General features: G+C 40.0%; 1 protein-coding gene across 1 annotated transcript; it reads right to left on the bottom strand.

The window, feature by feature from the left end:
• Window positions 1-10: 10 nt before the first annotated feature.
• On the bottom strand, window positions 11-22,287 carry gys1 (glycogen synthase 1 (muscle)). Its single transcript, XM_041777676.1, has 16 exons — window positions 22,168-22,287; window positions 16,941-17,059; window positions 14,396-14,577; window positions 9,808-9,999; window positions 9,397-9,582; window positions 6,300-6,444; window positions 5,986-6,103; window positions 5,655-5,775; window positions 4,131-4,237; window positions 3,945-4,004; window positions 3,668-3,860; window positions 3,175-3,301; window positions 3,000-3,095; window positions 2,746-2,909; window positions 2,504-2,584; window positions 11-2,408 (listed from the first exon to the last, which is right to left on the bottom strand). The coding sequence occupies exons 2-16, from the start codon at window positions 17,056-17,058 to the stop codon at window positions 2,157-2,159; spliced, it is 2,142 nt and encodes a 713-aa protein (XP_041633610.1). The 5' UTR covers window position 17,059; window positions 22,168-22,287; the 3' UTR covers window positions 11-2,156.
• Between the last annotated feature and the right edge of the window lie 4,614 nt (window positions 22,288-26,901).

The raw sequence follows: 26,901 nt of genomic DNA, 5'->3' as shown, positions 1-26,901 counted from the left end.
GAGTCAGTAATCATTTTGAAAACACTAAACTTTATTATAAGTTCATTCGGTGCAAGATTGAAACAATCTTTTACTGGGAGTGTAAGTCAATGCCTGGTCAGACCACTTTCCTTCAAGAACAAATAATCGAGACGTTCTCTACCTCCTCTTCTTCATCCTCAAACACCTCACCTCCTCTTTTCCCAAATAAATACTTTCAGAAGCAGGGAAACCGAGACATAAGCATCTCCACACAGGCACTCAGACAAACAGGAGTGTTTGGTTATCCATCAGGAGTGATGCTGAAGGCTGTGTCGGTGCAGAGAAATATCTTTAACACAAAATTTTATGGGGGAGAGAAGCTCATGGTTACTGATGTTTTCTGGTTCTGTTCATGCATTTGACTTTGATTTCCTTTTTTGTGGTAAAGAAGGCATTTCAGAGACAAAAAAGAGGAAAGTGCTACAAGACTGAACTAAAAAAGAGGTTTTAGAGTGAAATCAAAGGGGTGTACCACAGAGTAATATCTGAAGGTGATCCGGGTCTACTGAGCCTAAAATCAGGATTCACAAGCTAACCAGTCTATACCAGGTTATGGTTGCGGTTACACCTTTTAGTCTTTTGTCTTGGTGCCTCTAGGCTGGACATAACCAGGACCCAAGCTCCTCTTGGTCTTGTTTACTACAGTTGGTTCTGAGCTCATATTCATCAGAGATGTGGGATTTGGAGTAGCAGGAAGTCCCTTTGGTGATTCTCCACTGCCCTCTACATCATCGTCTGTTATTGTTTAGATTTTTTTTTTTTTTTTTTTTTACACAGGATTCATCACAGGGCCGGATGTGCCACAACCTAGGCTAGGAAAGCAGGAGGCAGAGTCAAGCTCGACACATGTTGACACTTAAGTGTCACTTGGCAGCCAAGGTCAAGCTTAACGGCATTTCCTTTGTTCTGACCTTTTCACCCCTGGTAGTAGGCCCAGCTTTCAGGCCCCTGGGACTTCCAGGACCAGAGGCTTGTGGCTTCTGTGACTACCCACCCTGACAGTACACTAGGCTGTGCTTACTCCCTATATCCACAACTTACTCTGCCCTAAAGCTGCAGTCTTTGTTATTTTTCTAACAGATTATTTTCTAATATTGCTGGCAATGTCTGAGAACATCCAGCACACATCTTTGTGCCCTCAGGCAGGCTTTATCACCATTACAGGACTCATCTAGCCTTTAAACATGCCTAAAAGTTCTGGATACTACTGCATTTCTGCAGTTTTCCTTTCATTCGGCTCTGTGGTCTCTGGTTCAATGGTGGGTCGGGGCCCAGGAGTGTCTTGCAGAGCTTTTTCACAGAGTTGCAGATGCATGCTTAGAAATTAAGCCAATAGGGTAAAAAGTTTACTGTAGCATGGTTCTTTTTAGGGAGTAGTATGAAGGTGGTAGGGTTGATAATGCTGGTTAACATCTGCTGATAATTTAAGGACAAAAGAAGCTGAGGTTTGCTGGCAGATCAGCAAAGAAGGACAAGTTTTAATCCGTCATGTTGTGAATCTTTGGTCTGAGCTTCCCTCAAAGAAAGCTGGCGTATGTTAAGCTCGATTTGTGGTACACCCCTCATGTGCTCTTTGTGGGTATGAACAGCGACTAACGCCGTCTAAAGATGAAACTTTTTAAACTATTCTTCAAGATTTATCCTGTTTTAAATGTGTAATGCTGGCATGTTGGTAAAAAGGAGGGCTATGCTGCTTTCCCTGCTCTGTCCAACCTTGACTCAAGTATATAAACCCTCCTCAAACATGTATTTGTCACTCTTTCATTGCTTTAGACCTGCTTTGTAATCCAGTGTTAGTTAGCTACTAAATCTAGCCGCCCTGATTGTTTTCTGCTGTTTCTCTCGCCCTAGCTGCTGCTTCCACTCCACAAAGTAAAACCCACTGTTTGCACTGCTGGTGAAACTGAAAAAATACCAAAAATATCAAACTGAGTGATGTTTTTTAAAAACTTGAGGTACACGCAGGTTGGGAAGACACTGACAGTGATGCAGTTTCTCACAGCAAGCTGTAATAATCACTCTCACTCACACGACTGCACTCATTGTAGAGACTTTGTGATCTAAACGATTGCCAAGGAGTCGGATTCACTACTGAGGTTTAGCATTTATGGTATGTGTGTGGGTGCATGTGCGTTTCAGTTCTTCTCGCTGTCGTCGCTGTTCCCATTGGCGGAGTGAGCAGCAGCAGCAGCAGCAGTAGACTTGTTTTTGAACGGTAGACCGTAAGGCTGACGGATGTTCTTGCGGTCCTTTTCTGCCTCCAGATCTTCATCGTAGCGTTCATCTTCATCGTTGTCCTCGGCCTCGCTGTGATGGGGGGACGAGTGGCGGGAGAGAGCTGGAGACGGGGGTACTGAGGCCGGCCGGGGGTATCGGAAACCAGAAGTCTGAGGAGCAAAATCAAAAGGAATCAGCATCTTCATCGGTGTCGTTTGAGTGTTTGTGTTTAATTTCTATGAACTCACTGATAACGTTTACTCACTGAGGTGGGCTCATGGAGTTCATACACGTAGGTGTCAGGGAAAGCTTTAGCCAGGGCCATGTGACGGGCTGACACATAATACTGAAGAGAAGAAAACAAAGAATGAGACCATCAAAAACCTTGCAAGGGGGTCCCGATCCCAAGGTTGAGAACCATTGATTTAGGGTAAAGCGAGTCTGAAAACATCAGGCCTATTTGTACATTTGTACCAAAACATTCTAGTTTGAGTCTTGGTTTCTCACCCTGCCGAGGTATCTCCAGTCCAGCAGATCACTCAGACGTTCGGTCCGGTTCCTCTGGATGATCCGCTGACGTCGGCTCTGCTTACAGAACTGGAACAGGAAGGAGGTGAGCTGGTTACATGACTCGTCCACCCCTCTGAACCGCCGATCCAGGATGTAAATACCTGTGAGAAGAGCCAGCATGATGTGTCAGTATATATCATTTAGAAAAGCTTAGAAAGCTAAACTTTAAGTGCTGCAGAGATGACGCCGACCATATGCCGATGGATCTGCGATGTGCTCCTCCATGAAACAGCCGAAACCTGACAGGTTGGTCGAGATTGATGGGATACCCATGACCGTACACTCAGCTGAGAGACACAGAAATAACAAGGTTTTATTACTACACTTCATGCTATCACAAACACATTCACCTGTAGAGAGGCGTACCTGGTGTGTAGCCCCATGGCTCATAGTAAGAAGGGAAGACACCGAGGTGGCAGCCTCGAACAAACTCCTCATAATCCATGGGAAGTAGAGGAGAGGTGGAAGAGAGGAACTCTGGATGGAAGATAATCTGAAGGAGAGACACCATTCAGTATAAAGGAGGTGGATTTATCAGTGCATTTCATTACAGCACCAGCTCACAAATATATTTACTCAATTGAATCATAAGTTATGTTCATTTGAATTGAAAGATAATGTCATAAAAATCTATTCTATACACTCTCAGTGCAGAGTGGTAAACTCCAGGTGATGCTAGGTACTCTAAAATCTCAAATATGTTGAATTTTTGTCCTGAAACATCTTTGTTCGTTAAAAAAATTACTGCTCCTATGTTATATACGTCATATTTGAGTATCTACATAGCCTGAAATGAATATAGAAATCTTTATAGGTAGTGGAATAATCATTTTTGGTACCCTGTTGATGATGGACCCACCTTGACGCGGTCAGCCGAGCTGTTGAACAGGCCGATGCGGCGGACGCAGTTGAGGATGGGGTCGCTGCTGTCCTCCAGCATGTTGTGGGTGCAGATGGGAGGCTGACACTGTCTCTGGGTCGCAAAGATGGCTCGCTTCATCAGGGTGAAGTCCTCTTTGTCCATAATCTTTGACACATCTGGAAGCTGCCCGCTGAGGAAGAGACGGCTTATTTAGACAGTCTGTTTTTTGGTGTCTGATAAATGTAATGTTGCAGACTGAAAACAGTGAACTCACACTAGAAGTGACTCATAAAGTTTCTTTCCAAAGCGTTCCTTCACGGTCTGAGCAGTATCCCTGTCGCATACAACAAAAACAGAAGTGCGGACATAGTGAGACGTCAAACAACATTTTTAAGTTCTAATCTGATGATGAGATCAAACATGAGTCAGTATGTTAAATATTTGAGAGCAGAGATTTCACCAGAGCTGTTTCCTGACCGCCTGTCCCTTCAGAGTCTCCACGTTGAAGTTGTTGGTCCGAGCGGGCATGATGAAGAACGCAATGACCGTCACATCGCTGTGATTGACCTGAAACATGCAGATCACTCAGGAACACAACACCAAAATTTAAACTTTGATATAATAATCAAACAATACTGATACCATGGACAAAAACAGAAGTCCTTAGTGCCCTGTGTTGGCTAATTCTTTTTTTTCATGTGATCAAAAGTTGCATTGAACACGTGCAAACAGTCATAGTTGCACAAAAACATCTATAACTGCAGGAGTTTAGTGCATTTTTAAGGACTAATTCTCTACCTCAAGGATGTAATAATCTTTTTATTCAACACTGCACACTTTTAATTATAAAATAACTGTTTTTGCATTCAGTAGTACCAAAAATGATCAATTTATGGGGAACAGATTGCTGCATTGTTAGGTCCACACATGTACAAAAGCTTCTCTTCTAAGCGGGCTGCAGGTTTGAATGTGACCTGTGCCTCCTTTACCACATGAGGATCTGAGAGGAGCTGAGAATATTGAGATTTTTAAACACAAGCTGAAAACTCATTTATTCAGTCTGGCTTCTATGTAGTACTTTAATTTTTTTATGACTTTATGTGCTATCACAATCATTGTTCTATTTTATTTTATCTTAGAACATTTTAAATCTTAATTTAGGGTTTTTAGGCTTTTATTTAACTCTAGCTATGATCATCTATGTTTTTATGTCCAGTGTTAAAGGCTGTGAATTATTTGGAATTTTAAATCTTTTTTTAAATTATTATTTTTATTGTTTTTATTCTAATTTTAATGTTTCTTATCTTTTAAATTCTTCCCTTTTGTGCTTTGTCTTTTATCTCTGTCTCTTTTGAATCATTCATCTTTTTAATTATTTTAGTGAACTACTTTTGTGTGCATTAGTCTCTACACCTTTTTACTCAGGGCTGCCAACTTATGAGAAAACCTTGGAGTGAGACTTCATCATTTGCGTGACTCTCACGCCGATTGCGTGAGAGTTGGTAATTCTGACTTCACCCTCGTAAGCTCGCTGACATGCGCAACTCCTCCCCATGGGGGATCTAATTTCACAAGAACAGGCTGTCTTCCTGCAATTCTGCCAATCAGAGGTAGCTAGGGCAGGTGCTTGGCTGAATTTCTAGAAATGTAGAAATGTGTGAGGAATGGGAGGTGTGGCATGAGTGCATGTGAAAAGTGTCATTTGCGTGACTCTCACGCCAATTGCGTGAGAGTTAGTGGCTCTGTTTTACTATTTACCTTTTTGTCAATCACTTTTGTACATTTCTGTAGAGCACTTTAAACTGCAATTAAATATGTTTGAAAGGTGCTATATAAATAAAGTTTGATTGATTGACTGATGTCATTCTCCATTCTCTCTCCTTGATTTCCTACTCTTCACTGTCCTGTCCCCTAAGAATAAATGCTGCCCCCCCATATGTTGAATAGATATATTGTTAAATAAATCAGACGAACACAGACTTACTCGGAGTAGATAGTTGAGTCTGGCTAAAGCTTCCAGGAAGATGTCGGCTCCTTTGTTTGAGAACTCATACCGTCCAGCGATGAAGAGGAACAGACATTTGTCCAGGTTAAAGTCCAGGTGTCTGAAAGACCAACATGAAGTCTGTCGTTAGAGCTGCATCACTGAAGGAACATTTTATATTCTTTACTTATCACCCGCTCTGTTAGAACAACAACATTTGGCAGAATCTCATCCGTGTCTGACCAATCTTAGGATGAACGGCAGTTTTCATTTTACTTTTCTAAAGTTTCACTGATATGAAAGCTGAGGTGTGTGCTGCCATGTCTCTGACCCGTAGAAGTGTCCTCTAACAAACTCCTGTATCCGGTTCTTGCTCTGAGCGTGGAGGTTCTGAAACTCGTGGACAGCGGAGAACTTCTTCACGTTGAGCCCGTTTGGAGTGACGATGTCTGGAAGAAGCAGAAAAATCAGCCAGAGCTGTTTGATTTAGAGCAGAGCTGCTCAGAAAAGGAGTTAAAATGCTAATTTGTGCTTACTGCATCATAAAAATATTCTCCTACCTGTTTCCCTGCTAGAACAGATAAAATACAGATTTAACCGTTGAGGACGTTTCTACATTGCACACACGAATTCACCTCCACACACCTGGTTTCCTCTTGAGCAGGTGCTCTGCCTCAATGGCTGTGATCTGTGACACGGTGGTGAAGACATGGGTGCAGTGAGCCGCCGCCCGTTCCAAACAGTACCGATGGTAAATCTGTCTGTCGCCTGCTTCTTTGTCCACGTTGAACTGAATCAAACACAAGCAGGAGAGAGTTATGAGATACTGTTCATCACATTTTACTGATAAAAACCCTGACTCATTATTTTTAGGATTCTAAAGAGAATCAAGATCAACATGACAGATTATAAAATGGATCAAGCATCTGAGGAGGTTTTTACCTCGTATAAACCAGTTTCAAACTCCAACCATCTAAATAACACCTCATACATGGTGCTTGGGAAGGGCAGAACATATAGAAATATAAACTTTGAGGGTGACTGGACGACTGTTGTGTGTGTCACATTTATTATGGACCAATCAGAGCAGCCAATCACATAGTAGGCATGTGCTGTCCCAAGGAGTAAACTATATTATACAGTCTTAACAAGCTGTGGTTATCATCGTTCACTCTCAGTGGAGCCAGTTGGTAAATTAAACTGAAGCCAGTCAGGAGAAGATCAAAAACATATTTTCCCTGAACGTCAAAAACTTACAGTGTGGTTCTTTGCGCTGATAAAACCGCCACTCCAGCTGAATCCATGCTAGTCTCTTCACTGACCAAAACAGTTTAAAGGGGACATATTTTACTGTATAAGACAAGTTTATATTGGTCTCAGAGGTCCCCAAAACATGCTTGTGAAGTTTGTTGCTGAAAAAACACTCCAAAATTGGATTTTTGCATGTCTAAAACCCCCTCTGTTTCAGCCCTGCTGAGAATGAACTGTTTCTGTGTCTGTAGCTTTAAATGTTACTGAGCTGTCTGACTCCGCCCCTCTCAGGAAATGGATGTGGCTCTCCTGATTCTCCTCTCAGCTGGCAGCAGAGAAAAAGATCTGGAGAAGAGGGAGGAAATTTCTTTCAAGCCAGGAGGGCCAACCGAATCTGGAGGCGGGGCTAACTCTGATTCTGACTGGTCCATTATTTCCTAAATGGGAAAAGCGTATCAGCATGAATTGAAGCATATGAGCTTGGATCTGCCCAGACAGACGTGGCATAGCTCCAAACAGCCTTTCTCACAATGCTTGCTCTTGGAGCGTCTCAATGAGCTCCTTCAATGCCCCTCTTGACTATGAGGTGTGCCAACACAAGCACAGCTGAGCACTTCCATGAAAACTTATCAGTGGGCCCCAGGGAGAAAAACAGCTGTCAGATGCTGCGCAGCATTCCAGTCATATATGTTTTATATAAAAGTTTTCCCAATTTAAACATGCTAACCATACTGCATCAGTAAGACAACACGACTGTAACTGTCATGAATACTGTGGTAGTTTCTTATTTTAAAGTAATTATTCAAAAAAAATATCTTTAAATATGCAAAGGTTAAATGTGAAAGCAGAAAAGACCCCCTCCCACACAAAAACACTGTTTTTGATACAGCATTAAAAGCTCTTGATAGCTTGATACCAGTAATCTGGCCACCTGAACAAAACAGTTTTTACATAGGCAAGCATGTTGCTGAAATATTCTGGTATTTTAGAACACTTATCCCTCCTCCATCAGTAGATTTGCATCAAATATTGGTAACGACCTGTCCTCCAGGAGGAGTTTGCTGCTTGAGGTTAAGGAAGCAATCAGAGGTCAATGTTCGGCAGTCATTAACAAGTTTTCTCAACTGTGGATGAAATGTTTTCACTAAACCAAAAGTTTATCCACTTAACTCAGGTCCTCTGAGGCTAGAGCACTACATAAAGACACATGTTGGTCTTTTCAGCCAATAACTGAGCAGTTCCTCACTGGTTTAGCATCATGACCCACCAGCCCCTCCTTTATGACAAAGTACTACCCAAATTTCTTAATTTTTCTATCACGAAATGTTTCTAATGAAAAACTGGGCAGTTTGGACTTGAGACAGAACAAAAAGAGGGAGATAATTCTTTCAACATAAAAGCACATCGCAGACTTTTCCACAGCCTACTCATGGGTCATGACTCTAGGGCAGGGGTGTCAAATTTATGTCAAACTGAGTCTGGGCCAGATTTTCTCTGATGAGAAGTCCTGAGGGCCAGACTATTTAGGCCAGGAGTGTGAAAGTCAATTGCGGATTTTGAATTCAGGCCTAACCAAAGAGCCTAAAAAGGTCAACATTTAATATAAACTGTCAACCTCATTTTCACCATTAGTAAAATATGAAAAACATATAAATAACACTGATAATAAATCATTCTAAGATGAAAAAAGTCAAAATGAAAAGTTTAAGGGATCAAAGTCTGAGATAAAAAGTCAAACTTATTAGTTCAAAAGGTCAAAACACTAAATTTAAAGGCAAAATAATGTTTTTAAAAGGCAAATACACAAAATAGAAAGTCAAAATCACAAGTTTAGAAGGTAAAAATATGACTTGGATATTTAAATTGTGAATCTTGAAGGTCAAAATATGATACAAAAAGGTTAAGACATGAAAAAAGTCAAAATCATAAGTTTAAGTCAGAATTGTGTGATGCAAAATTGAAAATACGAAACGACGACACAAATTTATTTTGCCACCTTCCTGACTTTTTATCTAATTACTTTTACCCTTTACTTTTTAGATTTTTATGATTTAACAAGGATATTTTAAACCATCAAGGTTAAGTTTACACATTTATACTGGAGGAAATCTGCAGACGTCATACTTTTGGGTCAGTTATAATAGAGGGATCATATGATCTTGGGGGGTGGATACAACTGTACCACGGGCCGGATTCAGTCTAGGGGCTCCTAGACTTGCAAGGAAAACAATGGCTTTTCAAAAGTGGAGATACTTGCTACGAAGTTTGTTTTTTTATAAAGACTCTTATTGTGAAGCAAAGCAGATTCTGAACAGATGTCAGACTGTAGGCTGACCGCAAACAAAGGACTGGGCTTGTTTCACATATTGTGGGTTGGTAGATCCTACAGTTACTGAAAGGTTTGCACAAAAATAATAGATATTTTATATCTATCTGTTTATTTTATAACATTTCTCTGTAACAGGAAACACACATGAGCATAAACACATACGTCTGCCAGCTTGTTGTAGAAGTCCACATTTCCAGCACACAGGTATCGTCCCAGCAGTGTGGCATGAGTGGTGAAGATGGTCGCTACAGGGATTTGTCTCTGTCGACATAAAACCAGGCCCAGACCGGCCAGCCACTCGTGGAAATGAGCGACGATGTGTGGAGGCTCCTCACTCTGAGCTGCGTACTGAAAAATCACATACACACAACATTTATCTCAAGTTTTCAAGGCTGTGACACTGAGATGGTTCAGATTATCATGACTGTTATTCAAGGACCTGCAGATTATTACTCCTCTCTGCATAGAAACAGAGAATTCTGTTTCAGAACATAGTTTTAATATTCTGCTCATCTTTCTGTATGAGACTTTATCATAGATGGTTTGTCAGTTTTCTTATCATGAGTCTCTCACCTCTCCCAGAAGCCAGGCCGTCAGGAAACCAAACAGCACGGCGTCATTGGCCTCCCTGTCGAACCACGGCACCCCTATGTCACAGAGCTCCCAGAGCTCGCTCTTCCATTGGTCCAGAGACCAGGCAGTGAAGCCAACGTCGATCAGAATGACGTACGGACTCCCCTCGATGAGCCATCGGCCAAAGTAAACCTAGTCCACAATAAAAAATGGGAAAATTATACCTCGAACACTCATGCCTGAATCTGATTTTACAGACAGAATCATCTTATTCCATACATTCATGTGCCTTTTTACTTTGATTGTGTTGTTAGAAGTCAGTATATGAGGCTGTGCTTTAGTTTCTAGTCCATAAATGTTTCATTTTCAAGGCTGAAATCTCACCAACAGTAACACATTCCTCCCATACAATCCAAGATTAACCTTGATGAATATTAACATGTGACACAGAGAGTCAAGTCAGGATTCAGAAACAACTAGACAGTGATGCAGTTTGACCTGCTGAAACAAGAAGAATCTGTCTTCCAGGAAAACAAGTTAACTATCAGACTAGTCGTGTTGTGCTGCTGGTCTGCTGCGAGTTTAAAGGTCACAAGTTCAAGATAAAACACAATGGCTGCACTGAAAGGCTGCAGAGGACTGATATAAAACTAACATTTTTAACTTTGATATGACACTAGTGATGATCAACCATGCAGATACCTATTACAACACCATGCAACCAAAAACTAAAAAACTTAATTGCAAAAATACACTTGAGATCTTTTATTTTAGAACTGTTTCCAGGGTATTTGTGCAGTTTAGACAGTACGCATGGGTTTGCTTGCATTTTTTAAGTTTTTTCCTTCTATATACAAGTCTTAAAAAAAAATACTTCCCGATACTTTCCGATTACTAAAATCATTGAAATAAGGGGGTTTGTATTGTTATCAAATGTGGCAATGAAAATATCAAAGACTTAGACTAATAACGGAACAATACCAACAGCTGTTTTGATACCACAGCACCAAAACATAAAAGTTCAGTGCAGCAAAAAAGGGTGATTTCTTCTTTTAGAACAATCAAAAGTGCTGACTAACTCCTACACACTTCTATATCACTTAAATGCACTGGCAATTCAGCAGTACCAAAATATTAAACAGCATTTGTGAGCAATTTAGACAATTTGGACAGGCAGATTTTTCCCCTGTCCTATGAAGTTATCTTACAACTATAATTGGTGGAGGCAGATTTTTCCCCTGTACTATGAAGTTATCTTACAACTATAATTGGTGGAATGTCTGTCTGTGTTGATTTACACACCCCATCATTGCTCCAGTGGTCCTTAATACCTCTCAGAAGATTTCTTGGGAGTACTGGTTCAAAACTGGTGCCATGAAAAAATAATAAATATGTATGGATTGTCTATAAAATCCCAAGCCATCATTTGGGGACTTCTGCTGCGTTGGATGTCAGAACTGGGAATGAAATCATACCTGAGTTAAATGCATTGCATTTGCTATGAGCTCACAAGAGAAAGTGACAGAGCTTGAAAACAACTGGGCTTTGATGAAAGAAGGAAACATATTTGGATGTGATGATAGCGAACCAACGCTGCTCTCTCTGAATCTTTTTTGTCCTGTACAACAACTATGGCCCTTTACCCAAATACGCCCACTGCTGCATTAGTGAAATGTGTATGGATAAGTATGAATGGGTTTAATACTGATGTACAGTCTAAACAGCAGCCTCTGCCATCAGTGTGTGGACAAGTGTGACCTGTGGTGTAAAAAGAGCTCTGAGAAGTCAGATGACTAGAAGCAATGCATAAGCTCTAGTCTAGTTTTTCTATAATAATTCTGTTGGTGCTTTAACCATTATCATTGATCAGTAAAATGGCACAGATGGTGTCATCATAAAAGTACTAAAACATTTAGTAAACCTTAGGCTGCACTGTCCTTTTAAAAAGTACCACCACTCAAAGCCTTGACCCATGATTCCCAGAGTGACACAGCACAAAGCACTGCAGCTAATTCACACTCACACTGACAGTCGTCTATTTCTGGAGTGTTTTTTTGAGTGAGAGACAGAGAGACATTGATACAACCTCTAACCTTTGAAAGAAATGTCACGGGGTTTAGAGAGCAGGGAGAGAGAGAGAGAGAGAGAGAGAGAGAGAGAGCTGGTGGATGATTCACCTCATGTAATAACTACAACTACCGTAAAACTTCAAATAAAAGCTCAGCGCAATTTAAGGCCTGCACATTTATTAAATAAAGGTAAACAAACTTTTATTTCTTTGCTTTTTGGCTCTGCCTGGAACATCACTTAAATACCTTTTCTAACGTTGGTTGTTCAGTCTGGATCATGTATTTTGGGTTCTCTTTCAGTGTTTTCATTCAGGAACTCTCTCATCATACATTCAACCAGTTTCAGTTTTATTTGGTGTAAAAGGCTCTGCTCTAAAGATGCTCAAAGCAGCATGCTTTGAATTTCCAGAGAACGCATAGCTCGACACCCCCATGTGGATAGATATATTTATGACAGTGTGGAATAAATATATTAAAATTCTTTCAGAAGCAATTAATTTATCATAAAATGGATCTGAAAGAGGCTAGAATAAGCTTTATGCTATAAATGAGGAGGCTGGGATGGAGGAGGTAAGCTTTGCTAGCAACAGTAGTGTTGTGGAGCATCAGCATTAATGCAGGCAGCGACTAGTGAGAAGGACGTCATATTTAAATACACCACTGTGTTGAAAGAGCTGTGATTTGCTGTGAGCTGGAAGGAGATCATCTGAATCAGCTGGCCATCAGCTGATCACAGTTGGGTGTATGACTTCTGTGTCTTGCATGAACTAACACTTGGCGTTATTTGTTTCTCCTCTCCAAACTTTGAACCATATCCCATAACCTGGTCTGTCCATCTTCCTCCACAGTTTAAAAAATATATCTGGGTAATTCTTTCAGCGCACTTGGTCAAATCTTTGCTGATCTTTAAAACAGGTTATCATCTCGTCTAATCTACCTGTTAACTTGAATCTCAGGTTGTTTATCACTCTCAGTATTTCTACTTTTACCTCTGTGAGCTCATCTCTGAGATGCTCTCTGTGCTAGCTTTTAAGCTAACTTTTCGCTCTGTGCATCAAAGTTGGTCAACTTCAACTGTGTCTGTGTTTTCCTTCTGTATCATAGGGCAGGGACGATTGATCAGATGGCCAATTTAATTTGTCGATTATAGCCTATCAAAAATGATTGTTCATCACACTGTTAACATTTGTATTTTCACAAATAAATGCAGGAAATATGACTTGGTTTTACTTAGACATGATGTCTGTGTTATATTATTTATCCAGTAGAGGGCGCTCCGACTCCTGTCATGTCACACTCCATATTTACTTCCTTACAGCAGAGTAAACCAGAGTATACAGCAGCTTGGCTGAGCATAACATTGGTTGAAGAGGACATTTTGCCTCAATTATTCTTTATGTTTATCACTGAGATTAGAGTGAGTGTTGCTGTTGAGTTAAGAGGTGTTACTAATATTTTGAACCTCACCAATAAGAAGCAGACACAAGCGTGATTAACTTTCTGACAGCCAGCATTATTTTGAAAGTCATATGTGTAGTCAAGAAAAGCAGCTAGAGATTGTACATGCTAGATTCAAGAAACCATTAGAAAAATACTTAATTTCTGACATGGACTAATTTTTGTTTTCTTAGTGGCACTCTCTGGCTGCCATATGTCGGGTCCTCAGTGGCACTCCATGACCGTCATAACTTGACTCCTTTGTGGCACTGCTTACCCTGCATTTAATCAGCCTCTGATCACCTGCAGAGTCTACAAAAGACAGAGCCAAGCTTCTCCTCACTCTCACTAAGTCATCAGCCAAAACCAGCCATGCTCCTCAGCCGCTATATTCAATTCATTGTTAAACATTAGTTAAAATGTGATAATCATTGGTCATTTTTGCTCCTTTGTGCTACGTCCACTGTTTGGAAAAGTGGGCAAAGCTGGAGAAAAGCTGGATAAACTGTCAGAAATTGGCCTGCAATTTTCTAGTCTCCGGAATTCATCTCAGTATTGAGCATTAAATACCCCCTTTTCACAAAACCAGTTCCAGGACTGGCTCAAACAGCCTGACTCTCCAGGCCTCAGATGAAGTAGAAAAACATCCAGAAGGATCTATGAGCACTAGTGTTGCTGGGAAAATGGGGACGCCACTGATGTTTGCAGTGACGTAATGACATGGCTCTCTGACCAGCTCCATCCTGTGGAAAAGTGAGGCGGTTCTCTGACGGCCCTTATATTGAATAAATCCAGCTCCTGGAGCAACATCTGTAATTTTTACTGGAATCATGTCAACCTTTAAATATCTGATATTGTGAAGATCACATTAATGATTGATGAATCTTATTTGTAGATAACTAAAGGTCTTGTGTCGATGCCGTCCCATATAAACGTCAGATGGTGTCACAGCCTGAGGGAAATAAAAGCCCAGCCTATGAAATGAAGTTTTACGGTGTATGTAGAGAGAACAGCTGTCCTTGAGAGGGGCACACCATGTTAACTCAGAGGCATGTGTGTTTACTGTGAGTGTGTGGTAGTACCTTACACCCACTGGAGTTCATCTTGTCAATGGTTCTCTTTAGCGCCGGGTTTGTGGGCTCAATCAGCTCCACTTGTGTCCGTACATTGCTCTCCACATAGGGACCCACCAGGAAATAGTTCTCCCCCCATTCCTCGGAGGTCAGACGGGCTTTGGTCTGGATGACGGTGTAGATGCCTCCGACTTCACACATGGAGCAAACATGCCACACGTACACACACAAAGTGGAGACAGAGATATAATGTGATCAAAGCTGATATATACGTATGAGGCATTAGGATGAGAGGTCGTTGTTAGAGTTATGATCTCACTGCAGAGAACAGCCTGTGCAAAAATACCACAACAGAATTTAAAGCAGTAATATAACACTTTTGCACCTTTAAACAGTCGCTTTAAAGTCGATCTAACAATCACAGCTCATATTATGAAGGCCAGAAGATGTCCAAACTTTTATGACAGATTTTCTCCCTCAAAGTGTGAAATTCATCAATGCCATGACAATGGTGGTGTGCTAATAAGTAAACACACCTTAATGAGCTCCAGTTTTTATTGAGAAGACTCCTAAATTTTAAAAAATCAACTAAGCGACAGAGGTGTGGAGCTAACACACTCAGAGGGATGGTACTGTGAGACAAATGCATGCTGTCTAAAGCCTGAGAAACACTCACTGTTAACTACACATGCACCCAGGCATCCGTGTTGGCTGTGCACTTCATCCTCAAAAAGAACACTGTACCATGAGCTGCAGTATAAACATTACTGGTAGAGGCAGTGTACAGGACAGATAACAGGCAAAATTGCTGAAACTTCTAAAGAGAAACTGATGAACCAACTCTGTCACTGCACAGAGACAAACATGTCTGTCAGACCAGCTGGGATAAATTTGTAGAAAAGTCAGTGTTTAAGCCTGTAAAAATAATGAAATGAGATTGGTGTTACGGTTCAGTCAGTGACCGTGTAAACTGGTGACTCTCAGCTGAGTGGATCCATGGCTGTTTGCTGTATGATTTGGTAAATATGTGCAGTTGTGAATACACTGGATAATATTGAGATTTGCAGATACAATGATGATATAATCCATGAATGGGAACAAGAGTTTACTAGTTTGATAACTGCAGAGAATAATGGTAGTCTAGAAGAATTTATTTCTCAGCTCAAAACACACAAATGTTAAGTAGCTTGAAAAATACAAAACCTGAAGTTTTTACAGTACTGCTTTCAAAATAAATTCATTTTCCCCTAAAATCAAAGTTTTTCTTGTTTTGAAAATAAAGGCGCTTCTACAAAGTGCAACAGTGGCACTATTTTTTGCATTTTTGTGAGTAACACTTCATACAAAAATACTGCATTTTTTACACAATTATGTAATTACATAGCCTGGAATCACGGTTGAAGTTAGTTAAGAATAATTGTGTAGCACTAACTTTAAATAAATACAGTACTGTGCAGAACTTTTAGGCATGTTTGGGCTAAAAATTGAGGTTGGAGTAAGGTGCGTAATGGCAAGTAAGCCCACCTGAGGGTGCTATCGGGCAGAAAGAAGGGTTGACACAACCCTAGTAGCGCTCTGGATGTCCTTGCTCATTACCAGAAGCATGGGAAAATAATCTGTCAAAAAAACAGCAAAGTCCATACCTTAGGGCAGAGTACTGGGTGGATGTGGCGAGTAAGAATGGCCTAGGGTACCATTCTGCAGCCGTCCTCAGGCGTATTACCAGGGGTGAAAAGGCCCAGACAAAAGAGATGCTGTTGAGCTTGACCTTTGCATCGAGCAACACAAGTGTCGACACTTGCAGAGCTTAACTCTGACTACCCCGCCCCCTTGGGTTGTGGCACATCAAGCCATGTGATGAATCACTGGAGCTCTGCATTCTAGTTTGCCCTCTAGAGGTTTCCACTAGTAATGAGTCTTTTTGAGGCCAGTTTATGAAAGCAAGGTGAAGCAGCAGTTATATATCTGGTCTGACAGGGGAGGTCTAACAGCACTCAGAGACCAAAACAAATTCAACATAGTGTTGCTTTAAAAGGTGAAATCGTAAAGAAAAACCAAACAAAGCAGTTTCTATTTTTTATGCATCTTCACTCAGTGTTTACAGGAAGGCGGTCACATTAACAGTAATGTTTTTTGTATTATTTAGGCAGTGTGCATGAGTCCACTTACAATATTTGGTGACCGACTGCATGATATTACCTGGTACTGGATGTGGAGGCCTTCTTTTTTTCCCACAGTAACAACAAACTGTAATATTCTATTTTTACTGGTATCATACGGACCTTCAAAAATCTGATAGAACGAGCTTAAATAGATTCAGACATTTAATTTTATAGATTATAATTCAATTTGAAAGTTAAGAGCACATATGAAACCACACTAAGTAAATTTTTTTGGCCCTTTTCAGATAAATTCTCTTGCAGTTCAAAGTTTTTCCAAGCACGTGGTGTGAAAGGATGTATTAACTGGATTCACGGGCAAATACACGTCAATATGAATTAAATATCATAACAATAAATGACAATAATACAGAAAAGATAAAAAATACTCTCACCTTTGTTAGCGACCTCCCAAGCTATCTCAAAGAGAACAGCATCCTCCAAATCAAACTCCTCGTCCCAGTCCTCCAGTCCTGATAGGGACGTGACGGACAGGCTGCGAGCCAGCGGCATGCTGGGTAAACACACAACACAAATTTAAGAAGTGAATAAATCAACCATGAAATATTTCTAAACTGGGAAAAACAGATGTTAACTTAATCCTGCCTAGGTAAACCTGGGTAAAGGAAGCTTTTGGTAGTGTTCCATTTAAGCACAAAGGGTGGCGCTATAAAGCACAGTCACCATGTCTATTTCTGAAAACCCATATCAACCTCACATTTTTTCCAGAGTTTTAGATGTGTGCAAATTTTCATGCAAATCAATGCATGTCTAAAGTCCCTAAAATAGGAAGGAGAGGGAAAAATCCTGCCTATGATTACAACAAAGCTCAGTGTTTGGGGCCTGAATATACAAATTATAAACTGATTACAGGGTGCTTTTATTCCAGGAGTTATAAGACTACAATGACTGATAAAGACCCTCTGCTATGTGAGGGAAAGGCTGCCGTAAGGCAAATCTAAGGCAGTAGATATCAATACTCTGTGTCTATTAATGTTGCCAGCGCATAGTCCCTTTACATTACATCAGACTAGGAGCTATGCTGGGATTCCCAGCCTTAGAATAATCAGGTAAAAATTAAGGAAAATCATGCTTATTGAACCCTCAGATGCCCTAAAAAAAGCTACACTGAGCATGTTCATGACCAAAAATGGACGCCATACATATGTACCATTAAAACTAGGGATGCTCAATATTACTGGACTGATATAGGTATCAGCAGACATGAACATTTCTGCAGATATTTAGAGATAGATTATCTCTATCTCTGGATCTGCTCAAATGAATTTGTATATGTAGGCATATCAGATATCTTTAAATATTCAATATCGACATCCCTAAATAAAACTTCTACACTTGAATATTTTTCCCTCTTTTTTGTGTTGATTTTTAGATCAATAATAAACCAGATCGTAGATATCAAGTGTTAATTAGTTTTATGAGGTTAACCCTTTAAACTGTACATGAGTTTAACCCTTTAAACTCATAAAACTAACTGCCAGTTTAAATGCATACCCTCTATGTTTCACATGTTAAAAAAAAGAAAAAAAAATTCATAGACTACGTGCAAATCGGATTTCATTGAAAGGCGTTATCACAGCTTTAGATGTGTCAGTGATGAGCAACACCTTGGGTAACCACACAACCCATTACACAACAAGATTATGTCAAACAGCAGTGATGGAAAAAAGCATTTCCCAATTCTTTAACTCTTTCAGTTTAATGTTTCTGAGCTATACTGTGAGCCTTAAACAGCTGACATCCTGGTCACTGAAGAGGCTCACTGAGTGTGTTTTTGTGGTATTTGCTCTGCTCATAATCTTAGAGTCAAAGGGTATCTTCTTTACACACATGCACTGTCAAACATGTCCATGTGTTTACAAAGACAGGTTTGCTCTGTGACACTTGAATCCTTACAGAGAAAACCAGCAGACTGATCACTAGAGAACTGTGAATGCATCCTCCTGCAGCAGCAGTTTAACGATGAGTCTTCAGGTTGGAAGTAGAGACGATTCAAAAGTTCCTCAGGGAGGAGTGCATTCCTTCTGACCGAGCTCTGAGATCAGTTCCTGCTTGTAGAAATGGTGCAACCACCCTAACAAACGGGAAGTGGCGGCTCTATCAGATCAGGTATAAACTTAATCACTTGTCAATTAAATGTTGTAAGCAGGTGATGTTGGGACATGTTAAAGAAAACAACTGGTGCTCAAACAGTGAGTAACTCTCATCTATACTACAAAGCTGGCATTTTTTCTACACTGCTTATCAGGAAGTTGATTTGGATAAAATCTTCTGATGTGATAAGGTGGACAGGAATTTCTCATGATCGTGTTTTTAGGGACAGCACAAAGGATTTACGGGAAATTGAGCCAAGCCTGATAAAACAAAGACGGATAAGAAGAACGTTTAAAACTTTGATCAGGCTCCGCCATCAGTGATAGCAGGGCCCCTGAGGGACCCACTGGGGGGGCTCCCCATACATGGTTCAACAATATAAACCCATGTGTCCCTGATCAGCTGCAGACGCTCACCTCTACAGCCTTGCAATTAACTATTAGAACCTAAAAACAGGTTAATGTCGAGATTAATTGTTGCAACTAGTGCACTGATTCAAATTAAATGGACCTATTCTGATTTCCATTTTTTTCCTGGTCCGACCCATCTTTGCTGATTTTCTAGGTCAGGTCCAATGGAGAGGATCGAATCCATCAAAAAATGCAGGCACACCTGCACACTGTCTAAATTACACAAAATTACTGGTTTCACATTTTTGATCATTTAGATGATGTGCAAGAGTTTTAAGTCTTTTTTATGACTGAAAACAAAAAAATGATGTATTTATAGTTAGGCAGATATCAATATTGTTTGAGTTTTGCAAAAATTCCATCAAAATTTAAAAGTAGAACTTCAGAGTTTAGGCCTCAGGGATGTTTCTTGTTTCTGGACAGTGAAGGTCAAGACATGGGTCAAGAAGAAGTGGTAAAAATGCTATTAACAAGGGTTGATAATGAGGTCTAATGACCTTGACCTTTGACCTCTAAAATCTGAACCCTTCATTTTTGAGACAGAAAGGACATTAGAGCAAAGTTTGAAGAAAATCTCTCGAAGAGTTCTAGAGATATCACATTCACAACTAAGGGATGCACATGCCCAACAACCTTCACCTTTGACCTCCAAAATCTAATGGGTTATTCTCAGAGTCCGATGGATGTTTTACTGCAAATTAAATCAAATCCCTCAAAATATTAAAGAGATAGTATGTTTACAAGAAAGACCTGGAAATAAGAAATAAAATAAACTATAGTGAACTTCAGATTTGAAGGAGAAGAGTCAGACAAATCTTGATGGAATCGACCATGTTGGCTTTTCAGGGCCGATATGGATACAGATGATTAGAAGTGCATGATAGCTGATATTTGGAAATGATGTGCATTCGTTATGACTAACAACATTTTCTTAATGTGTCAGCGCCATCCAAGCCTCAATGTTGATTGGCTGGTAGATGTGTGACATCAAGCCAGTAAGAAAGTGTTGCAGGCCTGAGACTGTAGAGAGCAAAAACAAAAGTAGCACACCTTTGAGTCGACAGATTTTGGCCAATTATCTGTAAAATAAAATGCTGATACAGATAACTGGCTAAATGTAAAATATCTGCATCAATAATCAGCCAGGGTGATAATCTATCTACCACTAGACAGTTCACACTGTGCTACATCAGCATACTTACATACAGCCAATCATACTGTGTAACAACACCAGCAGATGCAGAACCCCAGCAGAGCTGACACTGTAACACATCTGGGACCATCCAGGAACTAGGGCTGGGCAATTAATTGCAAATTACATTAAATCGCAATATGACCTACTACAATTCTCAAATCGCAGACAGTGCAATATTTTCTTAACCTAAAATGAGTCAAAATACCACTTTGATACAATTTTTTGCAGCAGAGATTTTCTGCTGTACACATTATGCAGACATTCAAGTGTCTTTTTATTAGAATAATTTACAAAATCCTACTTCTGCTCTTCATGTGTATTATTTTCTTAATGGAAATGAGAATAACGTGAAAAAATTATCATTCCTTTCAGTATAGCAACTGAAATCAATTTTGCTATATGAGCCAAACCCCATTTAGACATATATTTTTAAAATCTTTCATACCTGGATTAATTTATCTTATATTGTGCCGGTTATAGCTAATTTAGAATAATTCATTGCTTGTGCTTGCTAAACAATGCATAAGATGAGGAGCCTAAACATAATTGCATATTAAATCGTAACTGCAATACTGGGGGAAAAAAATCGCAATTAGATTATTCTCGCAAATCGTTCCGCCCTACCAGGAACCCTAGAGTCCACTTGCTCCGGTCCACACCAACATTAATACTGCTCACTCTGAGAGACTTAAGGTGTGCCTCCCAAAGCAGACCTCAAATTTGAACTCATGATGATCTAAAAGATGCACTAAAAAAATGCAAAATAGTCCACTTGAAAAAAAAAGCCCCCCATCCCCTCCCACTAGGCTGTTCTATTTGGTATAATGCCAGAATTTAAACTTCTACGTGACACTAAAACACGAATGTTGTCAAGACTGTTTTGATAACATTCATCAAAAGTTGTATGCACCAAATTTGGCAAGTTTCAAGCTTTACTCTTTTGAAAATGAAAGCAAACTCCAGGGGCGACATTTTACAATGCTATCAGTCTATTTGAGCAATTTTGACAGTGTGTTATAATTTGATGGCAGTTTTTTGGTTGGACTTATCTCTCTTGAGCACCTAATACTCTCTCTAAATATATCTGATGATCTGATTTGTTAAGAATCAGTACTTTTTGATACTTTAGTCTGTTCTAATACCACATATTGTAAAACATGCCAGATCTGAAGGTTTAAAAGTTCTGGATTCCAAACTCCATGTAATCTGAGGACATCAGCGCTACATCCTCACATTAACTTTACCTGAAGTCCCCTGGCAGAGGCTCAACAGAGAAACTTTCCTCCTCTCTCTATAGGGTCAGAGAAGTTCAGTCTTTTAGGTCAAACAGCTAAAGAAAAATACATTTCTGAGTGGAGAGGGATTTAAAGAAGAATATCCTCTCAAACACCTACATGCTTGATGAGGATGGAGGAAAGAGTCAATCCCCATCACTGACAGAAACTGAGGAGAAATGTCCTGCTCTGGCACTAAACATTGGTTTGGGATCTCCTCTCTCTGCCCCTGCCTGCCTGGTACACCGCTCCATGAATATTTGAGCTCAAAGGAATCACAAAAATCCCCATCATTCTTTTGTCTGCATCATTCCCCTTTAAGGAATAGTGAGCTGTGTGTTGCTTTACAGGCCTACAGGTCTTTTTAAAACACAACTTCCTCAAACCTTTACGCAAGAGCTCAGGGGAGCACAGCTCCATTACTGCAGAGCCCCAGCTGTTTGTGCATGCCGCTGAGATCTATCGGCTGTTGATACCCATGATTTGTGAGGCGAACGTGACTTCAAGCACCTACTCACGCCAGCTGCGGAAACGCGCATAGGACATCGCGTCCTGATGCGCGCCCGCGCCCGGCGAGGAAATACTCCGTTTGAACAATTTCTGTGAAATAAAAGACAGATGTACTCACCCTTCGGTTTTTGTCCTTGCTTCACCGAGATGAAGTACACATTTGCAGCTGTCACAGTCTATCCAAAAAGAAGGAAACAGTGGAGACAGAGGGGAAAGGGGGCGGCGGCTTTAGTTCAACCCCGTAGAGTCTCATTGGTTCGATGCGTCCACTGTCACGTAGCTGTGAAGTAACGCCCACATGCTGGCAGGCTGGGAGAGATCGGTCAATGGTTGGGTCTCTGTTGTCACATTATTCATGAGCTTCGACCCCATTCGCCTCTGTACCACCGGACCCCCGCCTCAGAGCACAATGTAAGAGGAAGTGGGCGTCTTCATCGGCGCTGATGCGTTATTGGCTGATAGCAGGTTTGAGGGCGCAGCAGTGGTTGGTTGATTAACATTTCATCCAAACAAATGAGAGGAACTAGGGGCAACTAGTGATGGGAATTTAGGCTCTTTTTAGTGATCTGGATCATTTTGATCAGCTCACTAAGAGTCAGCTCCAGAATGGCTCCTCATTTGGTGCCATTTTGGCTTTATTAAGCAGGCAAATCCAGGACTGTTTGGCATGTAATTAATTAGATAACAATAAGGTTCATAAGCATAAGAAGAGATTTTATTTATAAAGCATGTTTCTTATCAGAGTAACAACGGGTTTCAGTTACCCTGAAAATGCCAATAATAAATGCAAAAATGCTATGAAACAAAAAAATACCTTAAAAGAAAAGCAGATGAGTATGGAGTAAGATGATCCATATTTGGTTATGTGCAATCCAAGTGTGTTGTTTTGGAGTAACTTTAAGTACATTGGGTGTGTTTTAAGAAATGCTTAAATTCAACTTTGAGTTTCTAACAACATAAACTTAGACAAAAAAGTTGTAAAATAGTGTTTTGTAGATTATTTCTTTGCTGTGACAATTCTTTTTGGTAATACGTCATTGGCAAGTCTTTTATTTCCCTTTTAAATTGTGCCACATTTGTAACAGTGTTAATTTTGACCGCACTTTTAATTTAGTTTTAGTTATAGTAAGTTATAGTAATTGCCAAAAATATCTTTTAGTTTTAGTAATAATTTAGTCATCTAAATTGTTTTAGTTTTAGTCTAGTTTTAGTTGATGAAACTTCCCAACATTTTAGTTGCCAAAATTTACAATAAATTTAGTCGACTGATTGGATCTCTCCCCAACTTACCCCACCACCACGCAGCAAAAGCCGTTGTGATTGGATCTCGTATCTCATCCCACCTTTCCACACAGCCAAAGTAGCTGTGATTGGATATGTGACCAACTTGCCCCTACTTTCTACATGACAAAATTAAGTCTGATAAGTCTCTGTCAACATTTTCATGTCGTTTTTATTTGTTGACAAAAAGTTTCAATTAATTTTTGTTTGAGTTTTTACCCATGTGCACTTGTTTTTATTAGTTACTGTCCTGTTTTCGCCAGGGGAAAAAAGGCTATTAACGAAAACAATAACGAAAATAATTAGTTAACAAAATTAACACTGATTTGTAAGGAACATGTATTTGTGCAGCAGAGCTGAGCATGTGGGCGCCCACTTCTTGGGATGCTCGCTGGAACTTGGCTTTCAGTGTGAAGACGGTAGGGATCACCCCAAGCTTGGTTTTGTGGAACACCAGGTTGAAGTTACAGCACAGGCCCGATCCAGATCAGTCAAACGTGGTGTGCTAATTCTTGGAGCAGCCACTTACTGACCACTTTAGCAGGGCCTATGCTCACTGGTGCTAACAATGTGACTGTCATGGATGAGGAGAAGAGATCACCCCTTTATTCTATTTATTAAGTGATAACAAATATAAAAACCATCTCTGAAACAGTATCTGACTACCATCATTCACATACAAGTCAGCTTTTGGATTCCAGTTTGGCTCAGTTAGAGCAGGCACTCATACAAAGAGGCTCCAACACTCAATAAATTGATTCTCAGTCCTGGCCATCTTCATATCTACCCCCACTATCTCTCTCCTGACATTTCTCATCTCTCTTCAGCTGTCCCGTACAGTAAAGTCAAACAAGCCCCTAAAGAACTAATCTAAAAAATAAAAAAGAATCGGCTCTTTGAATCGACTCGTTCATGAATGACACATCACTAGGGGCAACCCGACAGCTTTTTTTTTCCTCAGAGGGGGGAGAAGAGCAGGAGAGTTATTTATAATGTCTTCAAAGAGTCACGCAGAGCATAGTTTTGGGAAAACAACGTGACCAGTGACATTAAGAAACCCAACCCTTACTCAGTCCTCTTTGACCTCTCCTGTAGTAACCACATGGGCCCACATGGACGGGGTCTATATCTGAGGCAGCTGAGAATAGAGTCCCAGTGGGGATCTCAAAGTTAGTATATTAGGAACTACAGTATGTTTTTTTTTCAGATTAGTTTTTTTGAACCAGTACACGTTTAGGAGGAAGTTCAACATGGTGTCTACCCCATTACCACAGCTTTACAGCACAGTCCACACACCTGCCTTCAGTGAAAAAGAAGCCAGTTAGCCCATCTCAGTGCTATTTGATACAGTGGCAGAGGCTAAGAGATGGAAGAGGCCCCTATACTGCATATTTGTATACAAATAAATAAAAAAATCTTGCACCAGAAAGTTCCCTTTTTCCTTGATAATCTTTAAGTTGCTTACAAATCCACCTATCCACCTATCATGTAATAAATTAATCTCTCCAGTGTGGCCATTTAGGCATAGCATGTGAACATTATGGTAACAGCTGAATACTGCAAACAGCAGGCACTATCAGAGTCATATTTGCGCAAAATCTGGTAATATTACTGTCCTGCGTAAATTTACATGATCATTTTGGATCTCACATTTTTGCTGCTTCACCAGCCTCTGTCAACAAACACTTGGAGAGGTGGGTGAAACAAACTCCTCTTCATGTGTTTTGTGGCCTTCAGTTAAACACAGAGACCTGAGCATCAAATCAAACTTCTACATAATGTAATTTTGACTCTATAAAAGATCTGTGCTGCTGAAGTGTTAGAAAAGGTTCAAATCTATTGGTCTGTTGTCTGGTCTGACCACAGTTTGTCTGTACTGATTCATGGAAAACTCTACCTGCTCTCAAGAAGAGGCACTGAGTGCTCTTATATATGGAAAGATAGGATGTTCGTTGTTGCTGACATCTGCTGGCATTAGCATACATCTGTTTCCATTTATGAAGCTCTGCTGTCTGAGCTGAATTTAGAGTGGAGTTCACTGGATCTGGGTCATAGTTTAACATGCTTAAGTTATAAAATTAAATAAAGTTTGTCAAATTAAAAGAGCATAAGTGACTATTAAGCATTTCAAGGGACTCATCTCCAGAACAGATAGTTACAAAATGCCAGCCAGACGTTATCTGCCTTTTCACAGAACCCCAAACAGGGAGAGTAATGTTACCACAAAGTCACATGACTGAGCGCATGGTACAATTGGATTTTTCATCAGTGCACCTTTCAACACCGTAAGTGCCTCTGCAGATATAAATCATGCCTCCAGAGATCAATCAAAACTTTATCTGACAATGTAAATAAACAAGTAAAGACAAAACAGGAGATTACACTAGTCCAACTGAACACATCTGCTCCATTAAGTTGGTTATGGCTGTTGTTTTTACCTTACTCGATGGTCACCAGTAGTATAAGGGTATCTCTAACGGTCTTACACTGGTGAATTAGTGATGGTTTCCTATTGGTTAAAACAGAAACAGCCTTGATTTGGACATGTAAACAAATCAGTGTTGCAAATACGCATGCATGATTCATGGTTTGGTATGTCAGATAGATAAAACCGGGGCAGGGGCTGTGTATCTAAAGATATTTGTTAAGACTGGGGACAGGGAGCTTTAAAATAGGATGGCCCTGATCAATCCAAAAATATGGTCCCCCTGTGATTAATTTCATTTTTTCTCCTCAAGAGCTGTACTTATGTTCTTATTTCTAGATAATAACAAAACAATTGATTAATTTCTCAAGATATAAGAAAATTAAGACATTATGCTTGCACTATTCATACATACATTTCAGACTTCACAGAACCAAGAACAGGACATTTACAAGATCAAGAGCATTAAAACCATGATCCAAAGCAATGAGAAAGCAAAATAAATATTATACAACATATATAATTTGTAAATATTGTTGATTATCAAACTTCATTAAATTGAATTCTGCAAGATGGCAAAAATAATGATCATTTCAGAGCAGAATGATCTGAAATACACTATCGTTGACAATAACAGATATTCATTGAATTGAAATAGTTGTTTTAAAGACAGTAACGATGAGACTGAACTTATGGAAATAAAGCAATTACTTTTTTTTTAATTAAAGGCATGGATGCATGTCCTTTTAGGGCATCCATAGCCTCGATAAACACCTAGTTTCAGATGTTTTTAAGCCAGAAAATGATACATGGAAATTTAAGTTTGGAAGAATTACATCTCAAGTTGGGGAAAAATTTACATTAAGCAGTAAAAAAGATTTTCTTCTCTTGTGTGTTTTGTGTCTAAAGTTTCATGCCTCGAACAACGGTAAGTCGATAAAGGATTTATTTTCGCCACACTACAAAGATAATTTTCCCTCGCTGACTGCTGCATGCGTGCTGACGTCATTTCTTCGGTCACGCACGGTGTTTTTCATCTACTAGGAGCCGTCAGGTTACGCACAACTTCCTCCTCCAGTTACAACGCTCACTGGCTGCTGTTTCCGCGTTTCCTCTGACGTCACTGTCCATTCCTTTAATTTTGGG

The sequence above is a fragment of the Cheilinus undulatus genome, linkage group 21 (genome assembly GCF_018320785.1).
Source record: "Cheilinus undulatus linkage group 21, ASM1832078v1, whole genome shotgun sequence".
In the NCBI taxonomy this organism is placed as follows: Eukaryota; Metazoa; Chordata; class Actinopteri; order Labriformes; family Labridae; genus Cheilinus; species Cheilinus undulatus.
Note: the sequence above shows the minus strand (reverse complement) of the source record. Positions and strands in the feature narration are given on the sequence as shown.